General features: G+C 37.2%; 1 protein-coding gene and 1 pseudogene across 3 annotated transcripts in view; both read left to right on the top strand.

Annotated features, from left to right (window-relative positions):
* The window catches only part of PDSS2 (decaprenyl diphosphate synthase subunit 2), a 239,964-nt gene that overhangs the window by 124,764 nt on the left and 91,945 nt on the right, over window positions 1–23,255 (top strand). For all 3 annotated transcript variants that reach the window (XM_045843763.1, XM_045843760.1, XM_045843761.1), the window contains exon 3: window positions 15,381–15,579. In XM_045843763.1, the coding sequence (XP_045699719.1) occupies window positions 15,381–15,579 (199 nt within the window). The remainder of the gene's footprint in view (window positions 1–15,380; window positions 15,580–23,255) is intronic.
* On the top strand, window positions 14,418–14,635 carry LOC123821979 (annotated as a pseudogene).

The raw sequence follows: 23,255 nt of genomic DNA, 5'->3' as shown, positions 1-23,255 counted from the left end.
GGAACCATGTTTTAGTCTACTCTGTACATCTACTCTGCATTCCCAGTGCTGAGTAGTGCCCGCCATGTACCAAGTACTGAATAAGTGTTTCTTGAATGAGTAAACAAATCTAGGTCTACTTTGTAAAAAGAGAAAACAAGAAAAAAAAAGGAGACATTTGTTATCTACCCATCTAAGCAAGTAATTGGGAAAAGGCCTTGTCTGCTCCCCAGCAAGTAGTTGGCATTTCATAAACCTTTATTGCTTGCTCAGTGAATGAAGTTTATTTCCTCCTTACAAAAGTCCTAGAAATACCTGTTGACTATTCCACTTTCAATAGAAAGGAAACCGAGACTGGAGATGGGGGGATAATTATGTTCTATAGATCATAGGAAATGAAGCTAAGATTTCAAACCAGAACTTTCTGATAGCAAAACTGTCTGTTTAGAAAAACTTAACTTACCCTAAAGAATAAATGCCTCGTGATTATCCCTAAAGGTTCTGGTGTGGGGAGGCAAGATGATCAAGTGCTATAAGGAGATAGGGACTCAGAAATTAAGTTTACCACCCTTCTAGAATTGTACCTGGTCCAACCATTGCAATTACTTGAAACATTTAGCAGTTTTTAAGAAGGTAAGGTATCAATATGAAATGTTTTTTCTTAACTTCTGAACAAATTTACTGACTATAGAAGAAAAAGCACTGGATGGAGAATTAGGACACTTGGATTTTAGTTCAAATAGCTACAACCTTAAGTAATTCAGTAGACTTTTCAGATCTGCCGGTTCCTCTTCTGTACCGCAGATGTATTCATCTAGACCAGTTGATTTTCCACAGATTCATACAAGAACTTCAAGGGCTGGTCAGGAGTAGGAGGTGGGCATGAAACTAGAGGGGCAAAGGACTGTGCATCACCAAGAGAGGCATCCAGAAGCCCAGGAAACTTTGGTCTACACCAAGCCCAGGCTGCCCCCCTCAAGAATGCCTGGGGTAGTGTAATGCGTAACTCCATCGCCACAGGTCTTGCCGCCCTGCGGGTGCTCTGTGGGTGGGCTCCTAACCACATAGTTGGAATGTAGTTTCCTGTAAAGATTTCTTTGAATAGAAAGGTGAAATAATTCAAGATCAGTACTGAGCACTTACTGTATGACATGATCATTCTAAGAACTATATATACAGTTCTTTAACCCCTACGATAATGACATACGTGCTGTTACCTCCACTTTACAGATGAAAACACTGGGCACTGGGAGTGGTTGAGCAAGCTGTTGAAGCACACACAGCTAATAAGTGGCAGAACTGGCATACGAACCTAGGGAGTCTGGCTCCAGAATGTGTATTCTTAAACTCTTTGCTGTATGGTGTCTCTAGGCAAAATCCTAAAAGAAGATTTAAAGATAAAATTCAAAGAAAAACCTTAACTATGTAAGAATACCTGTGGTATATAAGCAGCAATGACAAAAGTCCTAAGTGAAGAACTGAAGTTCTTAAGTGCTACTTTGGAACATTGCCTTTAGCAGCTCCCAGATTACCCTGAATTTCAGATTCCCTGGAGAAGGAATCTGAGTGCCCTTGAGTAGGCCAGGTGCTCAGGTCTGGGTCATTCAACCAGCACAGGGGAGGTTGAGGACAACTGAGAACAGATATGGCAGCTGCTACCCTACCCACCTTACAATCTCAGTGGGGTAGGGAAGCAGCATTTCCTGAGAAAAGGGAATCCTTATCAGGGCAGTCACTTGGAGGGCCCCCACCATAGTAATTGATCGGCTAAGTCTAGGCTGACTTCAAGGCCTAGATAGGTTAGAATTATTTTTCTTCATTAAGTAATCTCTGACTTGAAGCTTAAGTCCTTATCATTTCAGAGACTCATAGAGAAATTATAGGTGCACAAACCAGATCATTTTTCTTTTCATTTTGAAAATAATGTAGCCTGTTTAGTGATATCTAACACAGTTTTAAGTGGCACGCTCTTTGACCCTGTAGTTTTGCTTCTAGGGGCTTGTCCTGCAGAAATATTCCTACATATATACCTAGACATATATATAAGTATGTTCATTGCAGCATTTTTTATAATAATAGAAAACAGGAAATTACCTAAGTCTTTATTAACAGAGTCTAGAGAACTTCGTGGTACATCCATACTAGGGTAAAAGAATTAGGTAGTCTCATTGTAGTGACAAAAAAATTCTCCAGACTGTATTAAGTGAATAAGTTAATATAGTACAGTATGTATATTATGAACTCAAGTTATATAGTACAGTATACATAGTATGAATTCTTAAGGGAAGCAAGCATCGCATTTTTCTCTGTTTACAAATGCACTGCATTTGCTGTATGTTTATAAACATATGTTAAAATCATATAACAAATTCTGAAAGAAAATATGCTAAAATATAAAAGAGAACTTCTGGAGAAGGAGGTAGAATGGAGAATGGTGACCCTGGTGGTTCCCTATAGAAATATAATTTTAAATTTGGTAAAAGGAAATGAGTGAATGAAATTAATGTTAATGATGTATTTTATTGAAACAGATATATGTAAAGTATCATTTCAACATGTCATTAGTGTAAAGCACTTATTGTTGAGATATTTAAAAATTTTTTGTACTAATTTAACTCGTAGCACACCTGCATTCAGACTAGAAACATCTCAGTTGCTTGCTAGCTACAAGTGGGTAGTGTCTACCATACTGAACAGATTAGCTGTATATACTTGTGTATCATTGATTTTTTTACGTAAGTGTATACTGTCATCTGACTCACATGACTTGTTTTTGTAAGTAGAACTTTTAATACTTGTGATGTTTTTAAAAGGTGACTTTTAATCTTACCTTTTCATCTTCCTGTACCACTTTTCTATGAAAAAGAAATTTGGAGGGAACGCTCATTTCACTTGAAATCAGTAGTCATGGATTTTCATCTCAGTGAACACACATTAAGTTCATGCTGGAATTAAATCAAGTGATGCAATTTGAAAGAATGAATGGGATAGCTTTTAATAGGATCTAAATTGTGATTCATAGACTTTTTCATTACCTTGAGGTAAGTATTACTACTTTCCTCCCAGAGCTGTGGCAGCCTTTTGAACATTTCCGTTGTTTCTGTAAATGTAGATAAAAAAACACACTAAAGAAATGTGAAACTTGAGGGTTGCATGGAGTATAAAGTGTGATTACGAGGTAACAAGGTTTATTTTTTGGTGAATAAATAGACTGTATGTATTTGCCTTTCAAAGTAACTTGCTTGAGAGTTGTATATGGTTATCATTCCGCATGTGTCCTTTGAGGTACCTTACAGTCAGGTTTTTTAAAGCAAGCATTACTTCAGATACCTAATCGGTCATTTATATTTGGCTTTGAAGAACATACATGAGGTCTGTCCTGAAGGTATCCAGCCATGTACTCTGAAAAAATAAAGACATTTATTGAAGAAGATATAAGAAACATTATACATAGGACAATGACACCTCAGTCTCCTTCAAAGTAGACATCTTTGGACCTCACACAGTTCTCCTGATCGCCATCAGCTGCCCCATTGTATTCTCCTGAATCTCACTGATGGTCTGACATCTCTTCCCTTTCAAAGGTGATTTTAGTTTTGGGAAAAGCCCGAAGTCACAGAGCACCAGATCTGGGCTGGAGGGGAGCTAAGTTACCTGGATGATTTGATGTTTTGCCAAAACACTCTGCACAAGACATGATGCATGAACAGGTGCATTGTCATGATGAAGCTGCCAATTACCAGTTGCCCATAGCTGTGGCCTTCTGAATCATCCCAGCAGTTCCCATGGAGGAATGTTCCGGCTTAACACAAAATTTGATGCAGATTCCCTATTATTCTACTTGCTCATTTTGAATGCTGTGGCCACACAATGCACATGCTCACTCAATAGCATCTACCTCCCACACTGACTAGTACAGTATAGTAGATCATTGTTCACACATGCACATTCTGGTCCACTCTCCTTGGCTGCCAGGTTACATCAATGTCACACAAACCATTCTCTTATATTAACAATGGCTCGACTTTTTCCGGACAGACCTTGTATACTATGTGGATATTTTACTGTTTGCCTCAGGTTGTAGTCTTTTTTGGGTAAAAGTAACTGACATTTTCATTTTATGTTGTTGCTGTTTATAGTTTCATTTAAAATTCCAAATACTTAAAAATTAAAATAAAAATCAAGATGAATGACTTAAATGAAGAATGATCCTAAATGAACATAAGGTTTATTTTGGTGGGGAGATGTTCTAAAATTAGACTGTAGTGATGGTTGCACAACTCTGTAAACACTAAAATTCATTGAATTGTATGCTGAGAACCAGATGAATTTTATGCTATATAATTAAATCTCAGTAAAGCTTTTTTTAAAAAAAATAGCCTTCAGTGATGCTATTAAGGATTTTTATAGCCATGTCTGTAGTTTGAAATAGTTTAATTCATAATAAGAGAAGTATTTTGTAGAATGTGATTGTTTAAAGAGGTTTATTAAGAAATGTCATTTTTTTTATTTTTATTGTATTTTTTCCATTACCATTTATCCCCCTTACATTCCCTTCTTCCATCCCCCAGCAATCACCACACTGTTGTCCAGGTCCATGAGTCTTTTTTCCTTTTTGCTCAGTCCCTCTGCCTCCTACCTTCCCCTCCCGTTAGCTCTCATCCTGCTCTCCATCTATGAGTCTGTCTTTATTTTGCTTGTTAGTTCAGTTTGTTCATTAGATTCCACATATGAGTGAAATCATATGGTATTTGTCTTTCTCTGACTGGCTTATTTCACTTAGCATAATGTTCTCCAGGCCCATCCACACTGTCGCAAAGGTTAAACTTTCTTCTTTTTTATGGCCAAGTAGTATTCCATTGTGTAAATGTCCCATAGTTGTTTTATCCACTCATCTACTGTCAGATACTTGGGCTTCTTCCAAATCTTGGCAATTGTAAATAACTCTGCAATGAACATAGAGGTGCTTATGTTCTTTGGAATTACTGTTTTGGGCTCCCTCAGATATATTCTCAGAAGAGGGATCTCTGGATCAAAAGGCAGATCCATTTTTAATTTTTTGAAGGGTCTCTAGATACCTAAGTTGATTAGGTAGCAGTATAAGCAATCTAATTTAAAGCACATCACTGACATTTTTTCCATAGGAAACATCTTTTCCCTGTTACGCTCACCTTACCTTCCCAACTGTAGACATGTTTCATGGTCTATGAAGCCTACTGAGGTTCCCTTTTCAGTTCATCACTGCCTCCTGTTATTAGTTGGAGAGGTCTCTGCAGAAAGACATTTCTCTCCTGCAGTGCTTCCTGTGCCCCATTTAAAAAACAGCCTTCACTTTTCTCCTAACCCCTACTTGTTTTCTCAAGGAAAGAAAACTCAGCATCATGAAGCAATACAGAACTCACAGAGCTGGCAGTAGGTAATGGGCCCAGCACGAAACCTTAGTAATGATTCAGATTTCTCTCTTTTTTAAGCCATCTCCAAGATTCACAGGTACAAATCTGCTTGTCATCTTCATTTGCCATCATTCAGCCTTTCTTTTGTCCCTCCTAAAACCAAAGTATTTATGCCAACTCCAATTCGCCAAATACTTTTAACTTATATTCTAATTTAGCTCAGAAACATTTTCTGGTGTATTGTCTGGGTTGTCACTGGACTGTCATTTCACCTTGTCTGGTTTTGCCTGGAGCAGTTTTCATAGCAGTTTTCATACCTTTTTCTTCGAAGAAAAAGGTATGCAATGAAAATGGAAACACCAGCATGCTCTTTGTAACCAGTCATGTAATCCTCCACCTGCCATAATATGGAGACGGCTCATAATTATCAGAGGAAAGAACTAAATGCCTGCACTGCAGCAGAAAGAATGAGCACTATGGGAGTTGAGTGACACATTCCCCTCTCCAGTGGGGAGGGGGACAGATATTTTGGAAAGCTTTGACAGGGAATTGGATGTATTTGTGTAACCTTTTCATGTAGAGCTGTGTTGCAGTCAGAGAGGGGGTTTTGGTTTTCTTCATTAAAAGCTTATTAAATAAAGAAATAGGACAGTCGTTTTGCTTCGGTAGATGGGGGTCAGAGAGGCGGGCCTGATCTCCTCAGGATATTAATGTCTGCCTTCAGCCAGGGGAAATGAGCCGTCACTTGAGTTAGAGGCAGCTTTATGTGCTCATCGCTAGGGATTCCCATATGTCCAGGGAGCTGCAACAGTAAAAAATGGCAGAGCTCAGTGGTCGAGTGCAGAGGGCTCTCATTGGAATTCATGTCAGGAAGCTCAGCTCAGTCTGCCCAGAGCAAGTCTGTTTAATGTTGATCAGCTGTCCATCTGATAAACCGAATTGATACGGGCATTCCCTCCAAGGGCTGTCCTGACAGTGACAGCCGTAGCACCCAGATGTCTTGTTAGGCTTTTTTGGTAGTCTGAAGTATTTTTAACCCCTTTTGTGATACCCAAACCAAAAAATACTTTGAGAGACCCAGATAACAATGCCAGCTAGGCTTTCCCTTTGCTTCTCCGGCAGAAAATAGGCCAGCTTACACTGTTTCTGGAAACCAGACACTGTTAGATAGTTAGCCCTCTCCCTCATTATATTGAGCAAATAGTTGACCTGCAAGATAGTTATGTGTTGACCACATCAAGTTTGTGTCTAGTTACTCAAAATAATGTTTCTGAAAATATTCGTAAATACAGTAAGGTACCTGGTTTGGTTATGCATTATTCGTTTCATAGGTGTGTTAGTTGATCACTAAGCAGAACTTTATGTTCATATATAAAGAGAAAATGCATTACAGATGTCATTTGGTTGGCTAATTTCAGGTAATAACTATGGTGACTTCTTGCCGAGTCCCAACATCCTCTGCTTTCTCAAGTATGACTACCACCATGAAGGCAGCTCACCTCTATAGATTGGTCAGTGGGTATGGAAGGAAGTAATTACAGGGCACATTAATGCTGAGTTTTCTTTAAAACATACAAACAAACAAACACAGCAGTAAAACTGTATGAGGAGATGCCTATGTTAATTAGCTTGATTGTAGTAATAATTTCACTATTTATGTTTATCAAAACAGCATGTTATATACCTTAAATATATATAATCTATTTAAACATATAAAAAATACTGAGCTTTAATTTTTGGAAATATGTCAAGAGAGATAAGACTTTGTATTAATCTATGATTATTTTTAAATTACATTTCAGCAAAACTCCCAGTAGTTCAAAATTACAGTACTGAATATGGGAGAACTTTGTTTTAAAGGTTTTTACTGAAGGTTTCTGCTTAAGGATTTTTGTCTTCTTTTGCCCTTCACTTCCAAACCTTGTATTTTCATGGCATGACAAGATTCCAACATAGACTCAAGTATCTAATCTCTTTGAATGAGACCAGCTGCAAACTGGTCTAACTTAGAATGTCAGTCAGTTTTCCTAAACAAGACACAGAGCCCTCACTAGTACTTCCAGTGATCGCCCACTGTGTGTGGTGAGAGCTGGAAGCCAGGCCTAGTCATTCTTTTCAGACCTTCCACTTCCGATTCTGTCTCTATCTGGAGGTCTCCATTACTGTGTCCTACAGCTTTGGCATTTTCATTTAGTTTTGAATGCTGTGCTCATGGAAAACCCAAGATTCAGAGTTCTGTTTTCAGCTAGGTATCAGCATGAATAAATGGCAAAACAGGAAAATCATTATGTTCCTGGAATTATTGCAATGAATTTCTTAGAATTTTGGGTCTGGCTTACTTGTAAAAAATTAATATTTGACACATAATTAGTTAAAAATTGCACTGTGAAAGATTCTTTTACCTGCTATTAAAAGCATATACTTTTAATTTTTATTCATATGCCTTGATATTTTTGAGTTTTGATATTTTTGAAGTATATCTTAGGAATTCTTTTGCTCCACTTCCCCCCTCCCTCCTTCATTCTTTGCCCTTGTGGAGCTGTCCTCTGTGGGGCTGTGGAGAGAGAAACAAAACACAAAACAGCCAGTGAGTCAGATGGCAGCAAGTGCTGTGGAGGAAGAAAATGAGGAAGTGGAGACTGGGAGAGCCTGGGAGAGCCTGCGAGGATGGGAGTGTTGCCGTCTTAAACAGAGTGGTCAGGAAAGGCCCGCTGATCAAGTGAGCTGTGAAGGGACCTGGGAGAAGCCAGTGACTAAGCCTTGCAGATCTCTAAGAGACGATTGGTTCAGAGGGAGGAAAGGGCAAAAGCCCTTAGGTAAGATCAGGCTTGGCAAGTTCAAGAGACATCAAGGAAGCCAATGTAGCTGGAGAAGAGTGATTGGGGAGGGAAGAGAGTAGTAAATGAAGTTGAAGAGGTAAGGGCATAGATTTGCTGGGCCAGATTACCTTTGACCTTGAAGTCCATTGTAGAGACATTGACATTTACTCTGTGTGAGATGGGGAGCCACTGGTTTTGAGCAGGTTGCTAAGTGATGAGTTTAATGGTTTCTTCATCTTCCTGCTTGACTCATTTCTGAATTTTTCCATTTTTGAAAAGCTAATGGACTAAAAATATTATTTCATTATTATTATAATGCAACTTTTCCAAATCATTTGTGAGGTTGAGCATCATTTTATGTGGTTTTGTCCATTTGCTTCTAGAATTACCTCTTCATATTCTTTCCCATTTTGCCCTTTAGCTGTTTATCTTTTCCTTATCAATTTCTCATCCAGTTTGGACAAGTTCTACACATATTTTAATATAGTCTTCTGTTGTATGTGATACAAATACTTTATTTTTTTACCTTTGGACTTAAATTTGTACATTTGTTTTTTCAGATTTAGATCTTTAATCTGAAAATTTTTTATCCTGTAGAGTAAGCTAAGGGTCTAACTTTATTTTTTTTCCTCAATCAATAGCCATTGCCCAACATCTTTTGTAAAAATGATTCATCTTTTAAGATGGCAGCATAGGTAAACACAGCTTGCCTCTTTGCACAACCACAACAAAATTACAACTAAAATATAGAACAGTCATCACTCAGAACTGTCAGAAATTGAGTTGAATGGAAGTCTGACATCTGTAGAATTAAAGAAACCACATCCATCCAGACTGGTTGGAGGGGCATAGACTCGGAACAGGCTGATCCCACACCCATGTGTCGGGGAGATAAATTGGGGAGGGATATCTTGGAGCAAGAAGTCTTAGCCCCATACCCATCTCCCAAGCCCAGGGTTCCAGTGCCAGGGAGATAAGTCCCCACAACTTCTGGCTACAAAAACCAGTGGGGATTGAGTCAGTGGAAGAAATTGCTGGAACCCCAAGCAGTTCCTATTAAAGAACCCACACAAGACTCACTTACTCAGACTTCCTCCATCTGGGCTCCAGAATCAGAGTAGCAGCTGAAAGTCACCAGTGGCATGCTGGGAGAAACTAGTGTCTGGCATCAAGGCAAGCAAAGGCCATTGTCCCTTTTATAAACCCTCCCCTCACAAAGCCAGAAAGCTGGTGACATATCTTAAACTCCAAAAATCTGGCCAACAATGTTTGACCCACCTTGGGGATCCCAGAGACTCCTCCCCACCCAATTTATGGGCCCACTCAAGCTGCTTTTCCATATGAATAGCTGGTCTTGACTCAAACTGCAAAACTTCCTAAACCCTCTCAAACCAGCAACAGCTGGTCTTAGTGAGCCCCAGGCCTGGGACTAGCAGCAGCCAAATTAGGTTCACAGCTTAGGCTCAAGCGCAGCACAAGTGGTAGCCATCTCAGATAGGTTTATGGCTCAAGCAGGATGGACCCAGGCAAAACACAGGTGGGGGCTGACCTTGGCCTGCACCACCTGGTAAACCCCAGGGCCAGTGCACCCAGTGGACAGCTACAGACCACATCGCAGCAACACCACCCTGCCCTGCACAGCTGATCCTCTACAGAGGTCAGAGGTTGGTAGTAAGTGGTCGAAGACAATCCTTGCAGCTGACTAGCCTGGGTAAATCCCTCCTATTGATCTGCCAATAGCAACGAAGGCTCAACTACAAGAGGAGGGCATACTTAGCCCACACAAAGGGCTCACCTTGAGTGCCTAGCTTGGGTGATAGAGGAGGCTGTGCCACTGGATCCTACAGGACACCTACTGCATTAGGCCACGCTACCACAACACAGAATCAAAGCAGCTCTACCTAATACATAGAAACAAACGTAGGGAGGCTGCCAAAATAAGGAGACAAAAGAACATGGCCCAAATAAAAGAACACATCAAAACTCCAGGAAAAGAACTAAATAAAATGGAGATAAGCAGTCTATCAGGTGCAGAGTTCAAAACACTGGCTGTAAGGATGCTTGAGGAACTTAGTGAAGATCTCAACAGCATAAAATAAAAGGATCCAGTGAGAAATGAAGGATAAACTAATTGAAATAAAGACCAATTTACAGGGAAACAACAGTAGAGTGGATGAAGCCAAGAATAAAATAAATGGTTTGAACATAAGGAAGAAAAAACAACCAATCAGAACAAGAAGAAAAAAGAATCCAAAAATATGAAGATAGTATAAGCAGCCTCTGTGACAACTTCAAGAGGCCTATCATTTGCATCATAGGGGTGCTAGAAGGAGAATAGAAAGAGCAAGATGTTGGAAATCTATTTGAAAAAATAATGAAAAAAAACTTTCTAATTTGGTGAAGGAAATAAGCATACAATTCCAGGAAGCTCAGAGAGTCCCAAACAAGATGGATGTACAAAGTCCCACTCCAAGACACATCATAAGTAAATGCCAAAGGTTAAAGGTAAAGAGGGAATCAGCCCTGGCTGGTGTGGCTCAGTGAATTGAATGCTGGCCTGCAAACCAAAGGATCGTAGGTTTGATTCCCAGTCAAAGCACATGCGTGGGTTGCAGGTCAGGTCCCTGGTTGGCGGGTGTGTGAAAGGCAACCACACATTGATTGTTTCTCTTCTCTTTCTCCCCTCCTTCCTCTCTAAAAAGAAATAAATAAATAAAATCTTTTTTAAAAAAGAAGAGGGAAAGCAAGGAGTGAGGGAGGAAGAAAAAATAAACAATACCAAGGAAAGAGAAGACTCCATTGTCTTTGATCATCTTTGCCTGTGTGGTGAAACACAGTTGACCCTTCTAATATTTTAACACCGTCATAAAAATGTAAAACATTTAGAGAGATTTCAAGTTTATATTAGGAACAATTTTTAATAATTAAAACTATTCATCAGCAGACTTGGCTGTGTAATTTGTTGTCAGTCATCCCTGGAAAGGGTTAATTGAGGTTAATTGACCTCTGGAGTCACTTCCATCTCTGATTCTGTAAACCTGACTTTTAAGTTTATGTCATTCTTTCCCTTTTGAAACTGTTAAGATACAGTTGATTGCCAAGTAAACAGTTATTCGTTTAACAAATATTTATAGGGAGCCAGGAAAGTAGGACAGTATAATTTACAGTGTAGTGAGGGAGAGAAGTGGCAGGAACAGAGGAGACTAAAGAAATAATTACAGTGTAGTATAATAAATGACTGAGTGACTGAGCTATGTTCAGAGGCTCTCAAGCACAGGAGTTAACTCTGGGGAATTGAGGGCAGACTTCATAGAAGGGACACAAGAGCTGATTCTTTAAAAAACTGTAAACAAATACAGATTTATCGTTCACCCTATAGCAGCAAAAGTTGCATGGCACATCCAATAAACCTATCTGTAGAGATGGATATTAAATAGAGCAAGGAGATTCTCTATTTGTAAAGACGTGGAGCTTCTCTATTTGTAAGTAATATATGGAACTGTCTTCAAAAGATAATATTAGGTGAATAAAACCAGAGTACAGAAATATGAACATAAAATATCTTCACTATTTTTGTGGTAATATAATTTTTATCGACTCTTAGGAATTTATTTGGCTGCAGATAAAAGGACTCTAACAAACAGTACTTAAAGAAGTGCTGTGTTTACTTTTCTCAGAAAACAAAATGTCTAGAAATGGGCACATCAGAGCTGACTTAAAGAGGTCATGAGGGCCCAGTCTCCTCCATTCCTCACCGTTCTGTGGTTGGGAGCCCTATTTAGGATCCTTAGGTCTCTGCTGAGCCTCCAGGCAGTTGGGCAGTATTCTGGACAGCAAGAAGGGGTAAGCCCAAAAGGCCAAAGGAGCACAGCAGCCGAATTTGTCCCCTTATATCAAGAACTCAGTAGATTTCTCAGAAACTTTACCCACGGAACTTCTACTTACATCCATTGGCCAGACTGTGCTGCATGATCACTTCTAGCCTCAGGGGATTTTGGGGAGGTGAGAGTTTTTAAATGAGTACATTGTCACTCCAAATATAATCAAAGGTGTGTTGGTAGTGAGGACGGAAAGAGTGAATAGGTAACTAGCAGTGTCTGCCATCCTTATTTCTAAAGCTAAGAATGCTAAAAATCTTGGAGAAATGTTGGAAGAAAATGGATAAAAACACATGAGATTGTTTAACATACAATTGAAAGAAAGTAATTTGGTGAAAATTCCTGTGAAAACATCAATTAATCCTCTGGGTTACATCCAAAGTGGTAATTGCTTCCTTACTCTGATTACTTAACATAAGTGGTATTCATCTGTGGCTCTTTTTCAATCAAGATTTAGCATAAAAAATACTGAAATGTATGTGCATAAATGACCTTTATTTAAGATAATTTTTTAAATCTGGTACTTTGAAAGTTGACTGGATTGCTTTAGATGGCTAAAATAGGAATAAGATAATGAGAAGAAAATATTCCCGTGTCTTTCATACTGCTGCTTTGCTGCACACAAAATAGACTCTTGCACAATGTGATCCAGGTTGTTTATCTGATGATAAATCTTAGAAGTTAAGTGCACAGTTCTAGGTAGAGTTACAGGACGGATTTCAAGGTGACCAATCATTCTATTTCTATCTTCTATAGAAAAGTAGGTACCAATGATAGCAATAATTTGGTCTTTTCTAAACTATTAACTGCCAAGTAATTTTTTAACCCTCAAATCTTAGAATTTTAGAATTAAACATTGAATTTTAGAACTGAAATCCCTTAATCTCAGAACTGGAAGGAACTGTTTTTCCAGTTCCTGTCATTCCAGTAGTGAGGAAACCAAGTGTCTGAGAGTCTGAAGGATTTGCCCACAGACCAAGGTTATAGGTGAGATTAGAAGTGTTATCTAGATTCTTTATTGGACTGATTCTCTTGGTTTGGTTCTGACCAAATGATTTGGAAACAACTTGATTACTTTTCCCAGTTACTATGAACAAAAGAGTCAAGTCTGCTCATAATACACTTTCTCCAGAAAAATTCTCTGCTGTGGTGCTAAGGATGAAAGTGGCACTATTTCTGGTGGGCACACACTGGTGTTGGTAACATTGGTAATCTAGCCCCCCACCCCATCTACTAATTTACTATTCAGTAGGTAAATACACACTTTAAATAGTCATTGGTCACTCTAACAGAGACTCTGAGTTCCAGCCTTGTCCTGTATAAACAGAATGTTCTTGATCCAATGTTGAACCTCTCCAGTCGTGCTATAATTAGAATCACAAGTAGATACTGTAAATGAAAGTTCTTTGTAAATGGTGAGTATGGCACAGATGATGGGTTTTCATTTTTATTATCACCCTTGTTTGTTGTTTCTGGCCATGTGGCTTTTAAAGATTGCTATTTATTTAATGAATGCTGTTTTATGATTACTGATGTCTTTATTAAAAGTCCACAGTCATTCATTTTCATCCTTAGGGTAACTCAAAACAACTACAGCTTGTTGCTTGCCTGGTTATTATGTGCATAAACTGAACTGCATGGAAGATTTATCCAATGCTTAACCTATCTTGAGTTTTATACTTGCCCATAATCACATTGTTCAATTTTTGTGAAATGTAACAATACAGATTTATATAGTGAATGGGTTTGCAAACTAGAAAACATTTGCAGGGTTCTAATAAAATATGTTTTTATTCCTTTCATTTAGTTGTTCTTTTAAAGGATAACATTAAATGTTAGTTCCTTTTACAAATATATTTTCCATTAACTTTTCAGTAGTCTTATATGTCGTCATCCTTGGTGATTTTGGTGGGAGGGCATGTAGTGAGGTTTAAATCTAAACCATGAATTTATTCTTCTTTTGTATTTAGGATTAAATAAGGTAATGTATAAAAGTAATTCGCATAATGTCTGGCACAAATTACATTCCCACTTATATTGGAGTTCTATTAGATACTAGTACAGATTCTCAGAAATCCTAAAGTTACAGACATAGTAAAGTTACACTGAGGACAAAGTAAAGAGAATGTAAAGGGTAGTCCTTGACTGGCCAGCTCTGGGAATCCTGGTGACTGGTGAGGCAGAGAGTGGGGAATGTTATCGAGAAGAAAGGTGTCATGGTCTGCTTACATGTAGATGCCAAACTACTTTATTAAAAACTTTCTGAAAGTCTTTTTGCAAGGGCACTGGACTCAAAGCTGCCCCAGACCAGCAGCTGTACTTGTTACAGTTCTGTCTTTAGCTTTGCAATGTTTCCCTTGGCCCAAAACATCTTAAGTCTTTTCTGAGTTCAAAGCATTCAGCAAAAAAGGGCAAGGCACAGCCATCACAAATGTATACCTGATTTTTATGACATATATGGTAATGCTGTATTAGCTAGTGGAGACACTATATGGACTTGTACAGCATACAAATTGGACTACAGTGGAACCTGTCCCCTTTTGGCAGAGTTACCCAAAAGGAATGAAGAGATCAGTAATCATCTCAGCTGGTGTAATAGTGAATTGTTTTAAAACCAACTCAAAATTGATGCCAAGTAAAAGGACTGTGTACCCAATAAATATAGAACGATTAAAGAAATAAAGTACATTTGAAACCTTAAAAAAAAAAAAGCAACAAACTTCAAAATGCCAAGTGAAATAAGTCATACAGTAGAGAAAGACAGATACCGTATGATCTCACTTATATGTAGAATCTAAAAACAACAAAAACCTGAACTCATCAATACAGGGAACAGATTTGTGGTTGTCAGAGGCAGGGGCGTTGGAAGTCGGTGAAATGGGTGTAGGTGGTCGAAAGGTTATCACAAACAAACTCTAGTTATAAAATAAATAAATCATGGAAATAGATCATGTTCTACAGCATGGTGATAATGGCTTAAAATGCATTGTACATTTAAAAGGTGTTAAGGGAGTAGATCTTAAAAGTTCTTATCAGAAGAAAAAATGTATAATTGTATGTGGTGATAGGTGTTGACTAGACTTACTGGGGTGATCATTTTACAATGGATATAAATGTTGAATCATTGTGTTGTATGCCTGAAACTAATATAATGTTATGTACCATTTATACCTCAATTACATGAAGTTATTATAAAGAAACAACCTAAAGAAAACTAATCTAAAAATATTTTATTGTCGAAAATTGAAGTCTGGTATTAGTGATAAGATAGTATTCTTGACTTTCTGACAAGCTTTACCTTTATGTTTTAGTCAAAGAAGTTTGGCAGAGATCACAGAACTTATCCATACCGCTCTCCTTGTACATCGTGGGATAGTAAATTTAAGTGAATTGCAGTCTTCTGATGGGCCACTGAAAGACATGCACTTTGGAAATAAAATAGCTATCTTGAGTGGAGACTTTCTTCTAGCAAATGCCTGCAACGGACTAGCTCTGCTACAGAACACCAAGGTAAAACTGGGCAGGGCTTGCTTGTGTCTGCCTGTAGGCGACTCTGGGTCGGCTGCAGCAGCCACAGAGGCGGTGCACCCTGCAATCCCCACTCCCCGTATGTAGACGCTCTGGGAAGCCGTGAGGATGGTGAGGGGGCAGTGTCAACACCAGAGAAAACCGGAAAGTGCTAGGAAAGAATTTTGAAGTTTCTGTTTTTTTCTGGTTACGGATGAAATTATTTGTTAATTATAGGATAGAGTTAAATAGTCAATATAAAGAAGATATTAAATCTTACTATCCAGAGATAATCACTGTTAGTTAATATTTTCATGTATTTTCCCCGTCTCTTTTGTTTATTTACTCATACCTGTATATATGTGGATTTTTTAGTAACAGGTGAAAATTTGCATGTATAAGGGGTTTTTTAATCCTGCCTATTTTTCCCCATTTCATATTATGATGTGGGCATTTTCATATTATTAACTTTTTCATAAACTTTTTCATGGCTGTACAATATTTAACTATTTAGATATAATATTTATTTAACAAAGTTCTCATTTTTAGACATTTCGATTGCTTCTAATTTTTGCTATCATAAATAGATCTTCAGTAAACATCTTTACACATCTATTTTTCTCATTCCAGGTTATTTGTTTACGATAAATACCTCGAAGTGGTTCATAGGGTTTGAACATTTTTAGTATTTCTGATACATGTTACCAAGCTGCTTTCCAGAAAAATTTAAAGGCGTTTCTTATCTATCGGTTAGGATTAGGTGTGGCTATAAAACAACAGTGGCTGAAACAAGATGGGAGGTTTTTTCCTTCTGTAAAAGCATCTAGCAGTAGGTAGTCCAAGGCTGGCATGATGATTCTACAGTCGGGAACCCAGGCTTCTTCTTACTGCTTGCCATCCCTGTCTTACTACTTTGTATCCCAGGAAGGCTGCCATTGTGTTCTCACTCCAGTAAATAGGAGGGAGGAGAAGGAAGGGCAGAGAAAGGCAGATCCTCTTCCCTTGAAGGTCAAGTGAATGTACATCCTGGTTGCTAGGGTCAGTCTCAGTGTAAGTCTGCTGTCCCAGAATCCCATCTGACTTAACATTTGTCCTGGATTTTTTACTTTTTAACAGAGTAATCATCAAAAATTGTATTAGAATAAATCACCATTGATTTATTCTAGATCTTTCTAGATTTCCACTTTACATTTCCAGCCTTTGCCTCAGTTTTTTTTTTCTAGTGTAGTATGTGAAACCCATGTACAGTGGATAGTTCTGTTAAGGTGTAATGTTAAATCTGAAAGACAACCAGCATTAACTCATCTCTTTTCCCCACCCTTTCAGATACCTCCAGTTAAGGAGAGAATGCAGGGCAATTACTGATAGTGAATATCTTGGGACAGTTTACTCCTTTGACTCAGGTGGTGGGAGAAGCATTTGACACTGCTACGCCATTGGCCACTTGGTGTATCTATCCAGTATACTGTGGCCCATGCATGGCCTTTAAGAACCACAAGGCCATCAGGTACCAGTCCAAAAACTCAGTGGGAAACAAAGGAAGTTAGAGGTTTGGCATCTATGAAACACGTGTGGGAAATCAAGGCGGTGTGGAGTGAATAACAAGTAGATTGAGCATGCTTGCTTGTGTAATGTAGAGCTATGACTACCTGTATTTTGCCATGTATAACATATAAGTTTTTGACCAAATTTTTGAGGGAAAAATAAGGATATGCATGGGTAGTACTAATTCCATATCTATATAAATGTTTTTAATTCTTTTATTTATGATTATGCATTAAAAGTATAACTCTAGAAAGCAATAACAATATCCTTATGCAAAATAATACATTGGAATACGATAATAAGTTTTGTTTCTAAATATAAGTAAATAAATAATTGAATTTAAAAATTAAAACAAAAGTTTTTTTTCCTGAAACTTTGGGCCAAAAACATGGGTGTGCATTACACACCTCAAATGGTATTTGAGTATTTGGCAACACTTTGTTTCTGCAATAAAGCTTTGGCAGCAATAAGCTCAAAAAATAAAAGTATATATTTCATTTTTTTAAAAAATACTGGATTGTTGTTTCTCGAGAGAGTTACTAAGGAATTGTGTAACTTGTACAAAATGTTTGTTGACATTTCCTGTCCATTGTGGTGACCTTGGTGGTGTCACTGAACTCATGAAAACACAGGAGTCAAATCTGCTGAAAAAGTGCCCAGGGCAGCTTCCAAAGTTAGTGGTTACTTTAGGAAGAATTCTGAAAGTGATGACGTAATGCATGCTGCTTCAGAAGGTATATAAGCATTCCACTCTGTGAAGTCTAACTTTTATTTAGATAAATGACTGTTCTTCTAAATTAATTTTACTCCCTTTCAACTTTAAGTTTTTTCATGCACATGGGAAAAGGGAATCAATAGCATTATGTTTTTAGATTCATTGGTAGAAGAACTTGCAAATAGTTAAATAATTCTTGTTTTAGTTGAGTGTCATCAGGTACTTCAAGTTACTAAATTATTTTAGTTAATTCTAAAAATATTTGTTTTCTCCATCCATTCATGAAATTAAGGTAAAACTTTTGGGAGTATATTCTAAAGTCATTATAAGTAAAATTGGAAATTGAGTTTAAAGCTTCAACATCTAAGATAAAATTATTTGTTTGTAATAATAAAAGTACAAATTTTGCTGAAGCACACACAGTGTTGTGGTGAAAACAATGTTCGTACTATACTGAGAACCCTGTGGAGTAGTTGGGATTGGTTGTGGCATATCCATGATTCATGGTGGCATCCAAACAAGTGTCAACATTCTAGTAATTGAAATAGAAGCTATTGTTATAAAAATGTACAAACATCTTTACAGCGAGAGTGTCTGGACTCTAAGATTTGGGGACGTAGCTGGTGTCAAATACAGAAATGCGCTCTAGCACAGGTGTATGTGCCTTCTCTCTTTGTTGCCATCATTGGTCAGATTTACAAACCTTTATATCCAACAATGGTATTGAATTTTGTCATGAGTCGTTAAAATTTTGGTGCCATTTTGTTCAAAACCAGTGGGAAATCTTATAGTGAATTCAAGAAATGGAACAACAAATTAGAGAATTACAATGAATAAAAGGCTTCCATTGGGATTTTTTCATACATAAGCAAAGAAGGAATGGAACAAAATAAATAGTAAGAATTAAAATGCTCCACAAGAATAAAATTTGCATTTCTATAGTTGTGATTTGGAGTATCTTACCTTGCAGGAAGAATCTTTTGGTAGTGCTTCTCTTTTGAATAAATTATACATTACACATGAATGAAATAAAATTGAGAAGGCCCAGATTTTGTAGCATCTGATTTTGGTGAAACATTTAAAAGAGTCATAAGATATGATTTATTTAACAAGTTTTTTCTTGTAAAAATATTTGTCGAAGAAAGGTACTCTTAAGCAAACAGGTAGTATCTTGAAAATATTCAAGCTGAAATAGTTATACTTTTCTATATGAAAAAATTAGAATTGAGTGTCTCCTCCATTTACAAAAGAGCTCTGAGCTTACCAGGTAACTCAGAACCTGTAGAAGAGCATTTTCTCAGTTTAAAACATTATGGTCCGTTATGGCCCACATAGCTCAGTTAGAGCATCATCTCATGGACCTAAAAGTTGTGGGTTCTATTCCTGGTTAAGGTGCATACAAGAGGCAACAGATGTTTTTCTCACATTGTTGTTTCTCTCCTCTCCCCTTTTAAAATCAATAAGCATGTCCTCAGGCATGGATATAAATAAATAAATATGTGTGTGGGTGTGTATAATGATCTATGAATCAGAATCAATTGAAGGCATCAATAATTTCAAATTAATCCTAAAATGCAGCTATGAAGAATATTGCTAGCAGTTTTATTTTAAAATACCACATTTTTAAAATTACATTTTTTCAGAAAAATGGCAGGGACACAATATTAGGGAAAGATAAGACTGAGAAATTAAAGCATGTGAATGTATACCAAGAATAATTATTTTACTGACAATTTTTTATATTCAGCTCACCAATATGAAGTTCTTCTTTTATTTTATTTTACTGTGTATGAATATATGTTATTTTTATTTCTTTTGAAATTTTATTTTTGCAGATAGTTTTTGAATACAACCAGTTAACAAGTCTACCAATATAAGTATATATTTCAAAAAGTATAATATTTTAATAATTTTACCACATTCTTTTACTCTCAAATGTCCCAGTTTAGATGATAAATTATATAATGTCACCATTTTAAAGCCATTTCTAAGGAGTTATTCAAGATCCTTCTGCTTACATCTTATTGTCAGAATTTAATGCATGGGCACACCTAGCTGTACGGGAGGCTAGGAAGTGTACACGTTACTATGGGTAGCCATATGTCCAGCCACAATTCTGGAAGACATAGGGAGATGAGATCATGAGAGACAAGGAGCTTTTGTGTCCTGCCTTCCCATCACACTTTTGGCTAGCACATATTTTTCATGAAACAGACCTGCTGGGTTTTAGGGAGAAAATAGGAAAAAAACCTTGAGAACGGGCTGCGAACCAAAGTGTCACAGGTTCAATTCCCAGTCAGGGTACATGCCTGGGTTGTAGGCCATGACCCCCAGCAACCGCACATTGATGTTTCTCTCTCTTTCTCCCTCCCTTCCCTCTCTAAAAAAATAAATAAATAAACAAACAAATAAATAAATAAATAGAATCTTAAAAAACAACCTTTAATACATAATATATATTTACAATGAAAACAAAGCTAAAGGAAGAAATGAATCACCATATAAATGGATCCTCTCAAATATCCCTCCAGAGATTTATTACCATTTGGCATTCCTTTCCTTTTTATTCACTCTCAAATTATTCTATTTTCTATGTTTATAGTCTATGTTGATGGGTCTCATTAAATTCTCTCCTTTCTTGGAATTTACATGTTAGTGGAAGGTTAGTGATCCGTTGTCCCTGGAAGCCACTCTCTGACTGCACTGTCCATCTTTCCTCTTTACCATGCCTGCTGTGGTCTGTGATGGACTTTGAGTCTTGGAAAAGGAGGAGGTCTCAGAAAGTGCAGGTCTGGTCTAGTTTCTGGGTGCCTTCAACTGCTCTAGCCATAGACACCAGCCACTCATGGAGTAGACCCACATACCTGAGAGAAAGAGATATTCTGGACAGGGTAACTAAGGTCTACGTTTTAGTAATTAGCCCTCAGCCTGGCCCCTGCCGTAAAGAAACCAAAGCTTATTGCCTTTGGATAAATTTCTGACTTCTCTGATCATCAATTTTAACTTGCTTTAAGCTATTCTGACAAAATATTATATATGATGAAGATGGTGGTATTAAGTATAAATGTAATCATATTATAATGACACAAACAAGTATTCACTTGTTTTAACCACTTCGCTTTATGGGAATAATATTTAATGTGCTCCTTTTTCTTAGCTTGTATCATTCACACATTCTTTTTTTCAGCATGCTTCAAGTTTAGAGAAAATGGAGATTTTACTCCCATCAAAATCAAATCAGATTCACAGCCTGTAAAATCCACTCTTGGTGTTTTGCATTCAGATGCATCACTATAAATGTTCCAAAATCTGAGACCTCCACCATCTGCTCCATTAGATACTGGATTTCAGTAGCACTACTTGATTTACAGAAAACAAAAACAAAAAGCAAAAACTTAACGTATGCAAGGAGCAGTTCAGCCTGAAGCTTCTCCTTGAAATAAAAATGACCAGGCATTTGCTTCCTCTGCAGTGAGTCCTGTGTCTTTGTGGCAGATTTGCATTTTCTTGACCTTTATCTGGTGAGGAATTTTCTTTCCTTTTTTTTTTTTCTTGCCATGATATTTTTTTTTAATTTGATAGTTGTGTGCTGACTTGAAGCTTTTACTCTATTCTCTGCAACTCTGCTGTTCTTCCAAAACATGGATCTTTTGCACCTTTTTGTCCAAAGGGGCATTGAAGGCTCTGTACTGTCCATTTCAAAAGAAGCTTCATTGGCTCACTTTTTGTGATAGACCTTGAATTTGTGATAGTCCAGGGGTCTGTAATGGATCTTCTACAACTGTAGACTTTTAGTACCCCCTTTTTAATCATAATGTCTGATTTCTAAATCATTTGAAAAGTATTTTAAATTGAGGATATTGTAAGGGGTAACTAAAGTGCTTGGAAGTCAAGAATTCTCTTTGATAAAGCAAATCTTCTATATCCAAAACCAGTTCCTTTCATTTAAATACTGGCAGTGTTCCCATCAGAATATTTTTTTAGGAAAGTGAAGTTGTATCTAAGTTATTTTATTGTATCTCAGTTACTTTATTAAATGAGTTCCCAGAAGCTTAAGTTGATTGAGTATGACACTAACCATTAATAAGGTTTTTGGAGAGGAAGGGAGGAGGTGGTGGTGAATATTTCTTTGGAGCAGCATCAAGTTCTCTGTGTATAGTTCATGTCTTGGTAAAGTTAGATTTCTCTTTAATGATGTTTTTATTTTCTTTCATAAGAAAGAAAAATTATCAGCAATAGCAATGTAAATAGAGACCACAGCAGTGAGTGAGCAGGCAGAACTTAATACAGAATTTCTGTGTATAGACAATAGTATGTCAGGTTTTTTTTCTGACAGCCTGCTTTTTCTTTGAGTGTGTGCACTTAACTTGGTAATTAAAGCTAGCATATTTGTAGCAACTTTAATTTTTTATGACTTCTGTCAATTTTCCATTTTCTTGTGCTACTGGACTCTTGTCTGCATTTCTGTATTATATGTGTATTTCTGTACTTCTCCTGGGACAGACGATTAGATGAAGTATTCTGTAGTCCTATGACATTCAGAGCTCTTTTATAATTGCCAAGGGTAAAATTAGCAAAGTCAATTGTTCTCCCTGTGGCTTTTCCCTGAAGATATTAGGGGTCTTCAAGGTAATTGCCTTAGGTAACACTTAGATTTTTAAATATCTCTAAGTATAGAAATTGTTATATTAATCCTCTGGTTAATTGTCTTCTGTTATAACTATAGTCACATAAGCATGAATTAACAAGATTTTGGATTCAAGAGTGAGTTTAAAAATTAATGCTTGGGTTTTCATTCATTTTCAATTATGGAACCAAAGGGCAACTTTTTATTTTGGTACTTCACTGTATAAAAACCCTGGGCTAAGAGACCTCAGAATGCCTCTTTTTAAGCAGGAAATTCCCCGACCATTGAAATAAGTTGCTCTATATTATATTCATGTAGAATATCACTGAATGCTGAAATGATGGGGTCATGCCAGAACCTAAAATTTTAGTGCTTGAGCATCAAGCTATTAGTGAAACATGCTGAATAATTGGAAGGAAATTATGAAGTGGGAAAGCACTATAATTTAGAAATCTGGCTGACCATTACAGGTTTTCCCTGGTCCCTGTGTAGACTGGGTTTGTATTTGTAGACTGGACTTGTATTTTAGGATTAAGCCATGGTGAAAATAAGACTGTGGATTACCACTTGTCATCTTTTTTTTTTTTTAAAGAAACACAGTTTTATTTTATATATGTAGTGATAACCCTAGTATTTAAAGAATTGAGTTCACAAATGTTATTTTTTTTAATCTTTGTAGTCATTTTCATTTAATAGGCCTATCACTATGCCACTACACATCAGGTAAGAGACTGTGAGTCGGCCTGGATCTTCTCTAAACACTCAGAATGTTTTCATTATATCACTATTAAG

Source organism: Phyllostomus hastatus, unplaced genomic scaffold (assembly GCF_019186645.2).
Source record: "Phyllostomus hastatus isolate PE091 unplaced genomic scaffold, TTU_PhHast_1.1 phas_contig_40, whole genome shotgun sequence".
Lineage (NCBI taxonomy): Eukaryota > Metazoa > Chordata > Mammalia > Chiroptera > Phyllostomidae > Phyllostomus > Phyllostomus hastatus.
The sequence above is the reverse complement of the archived record's forward strand: the minus strand, read 5'-3'. Positions and strand labels throughout refer to the sequence as shown.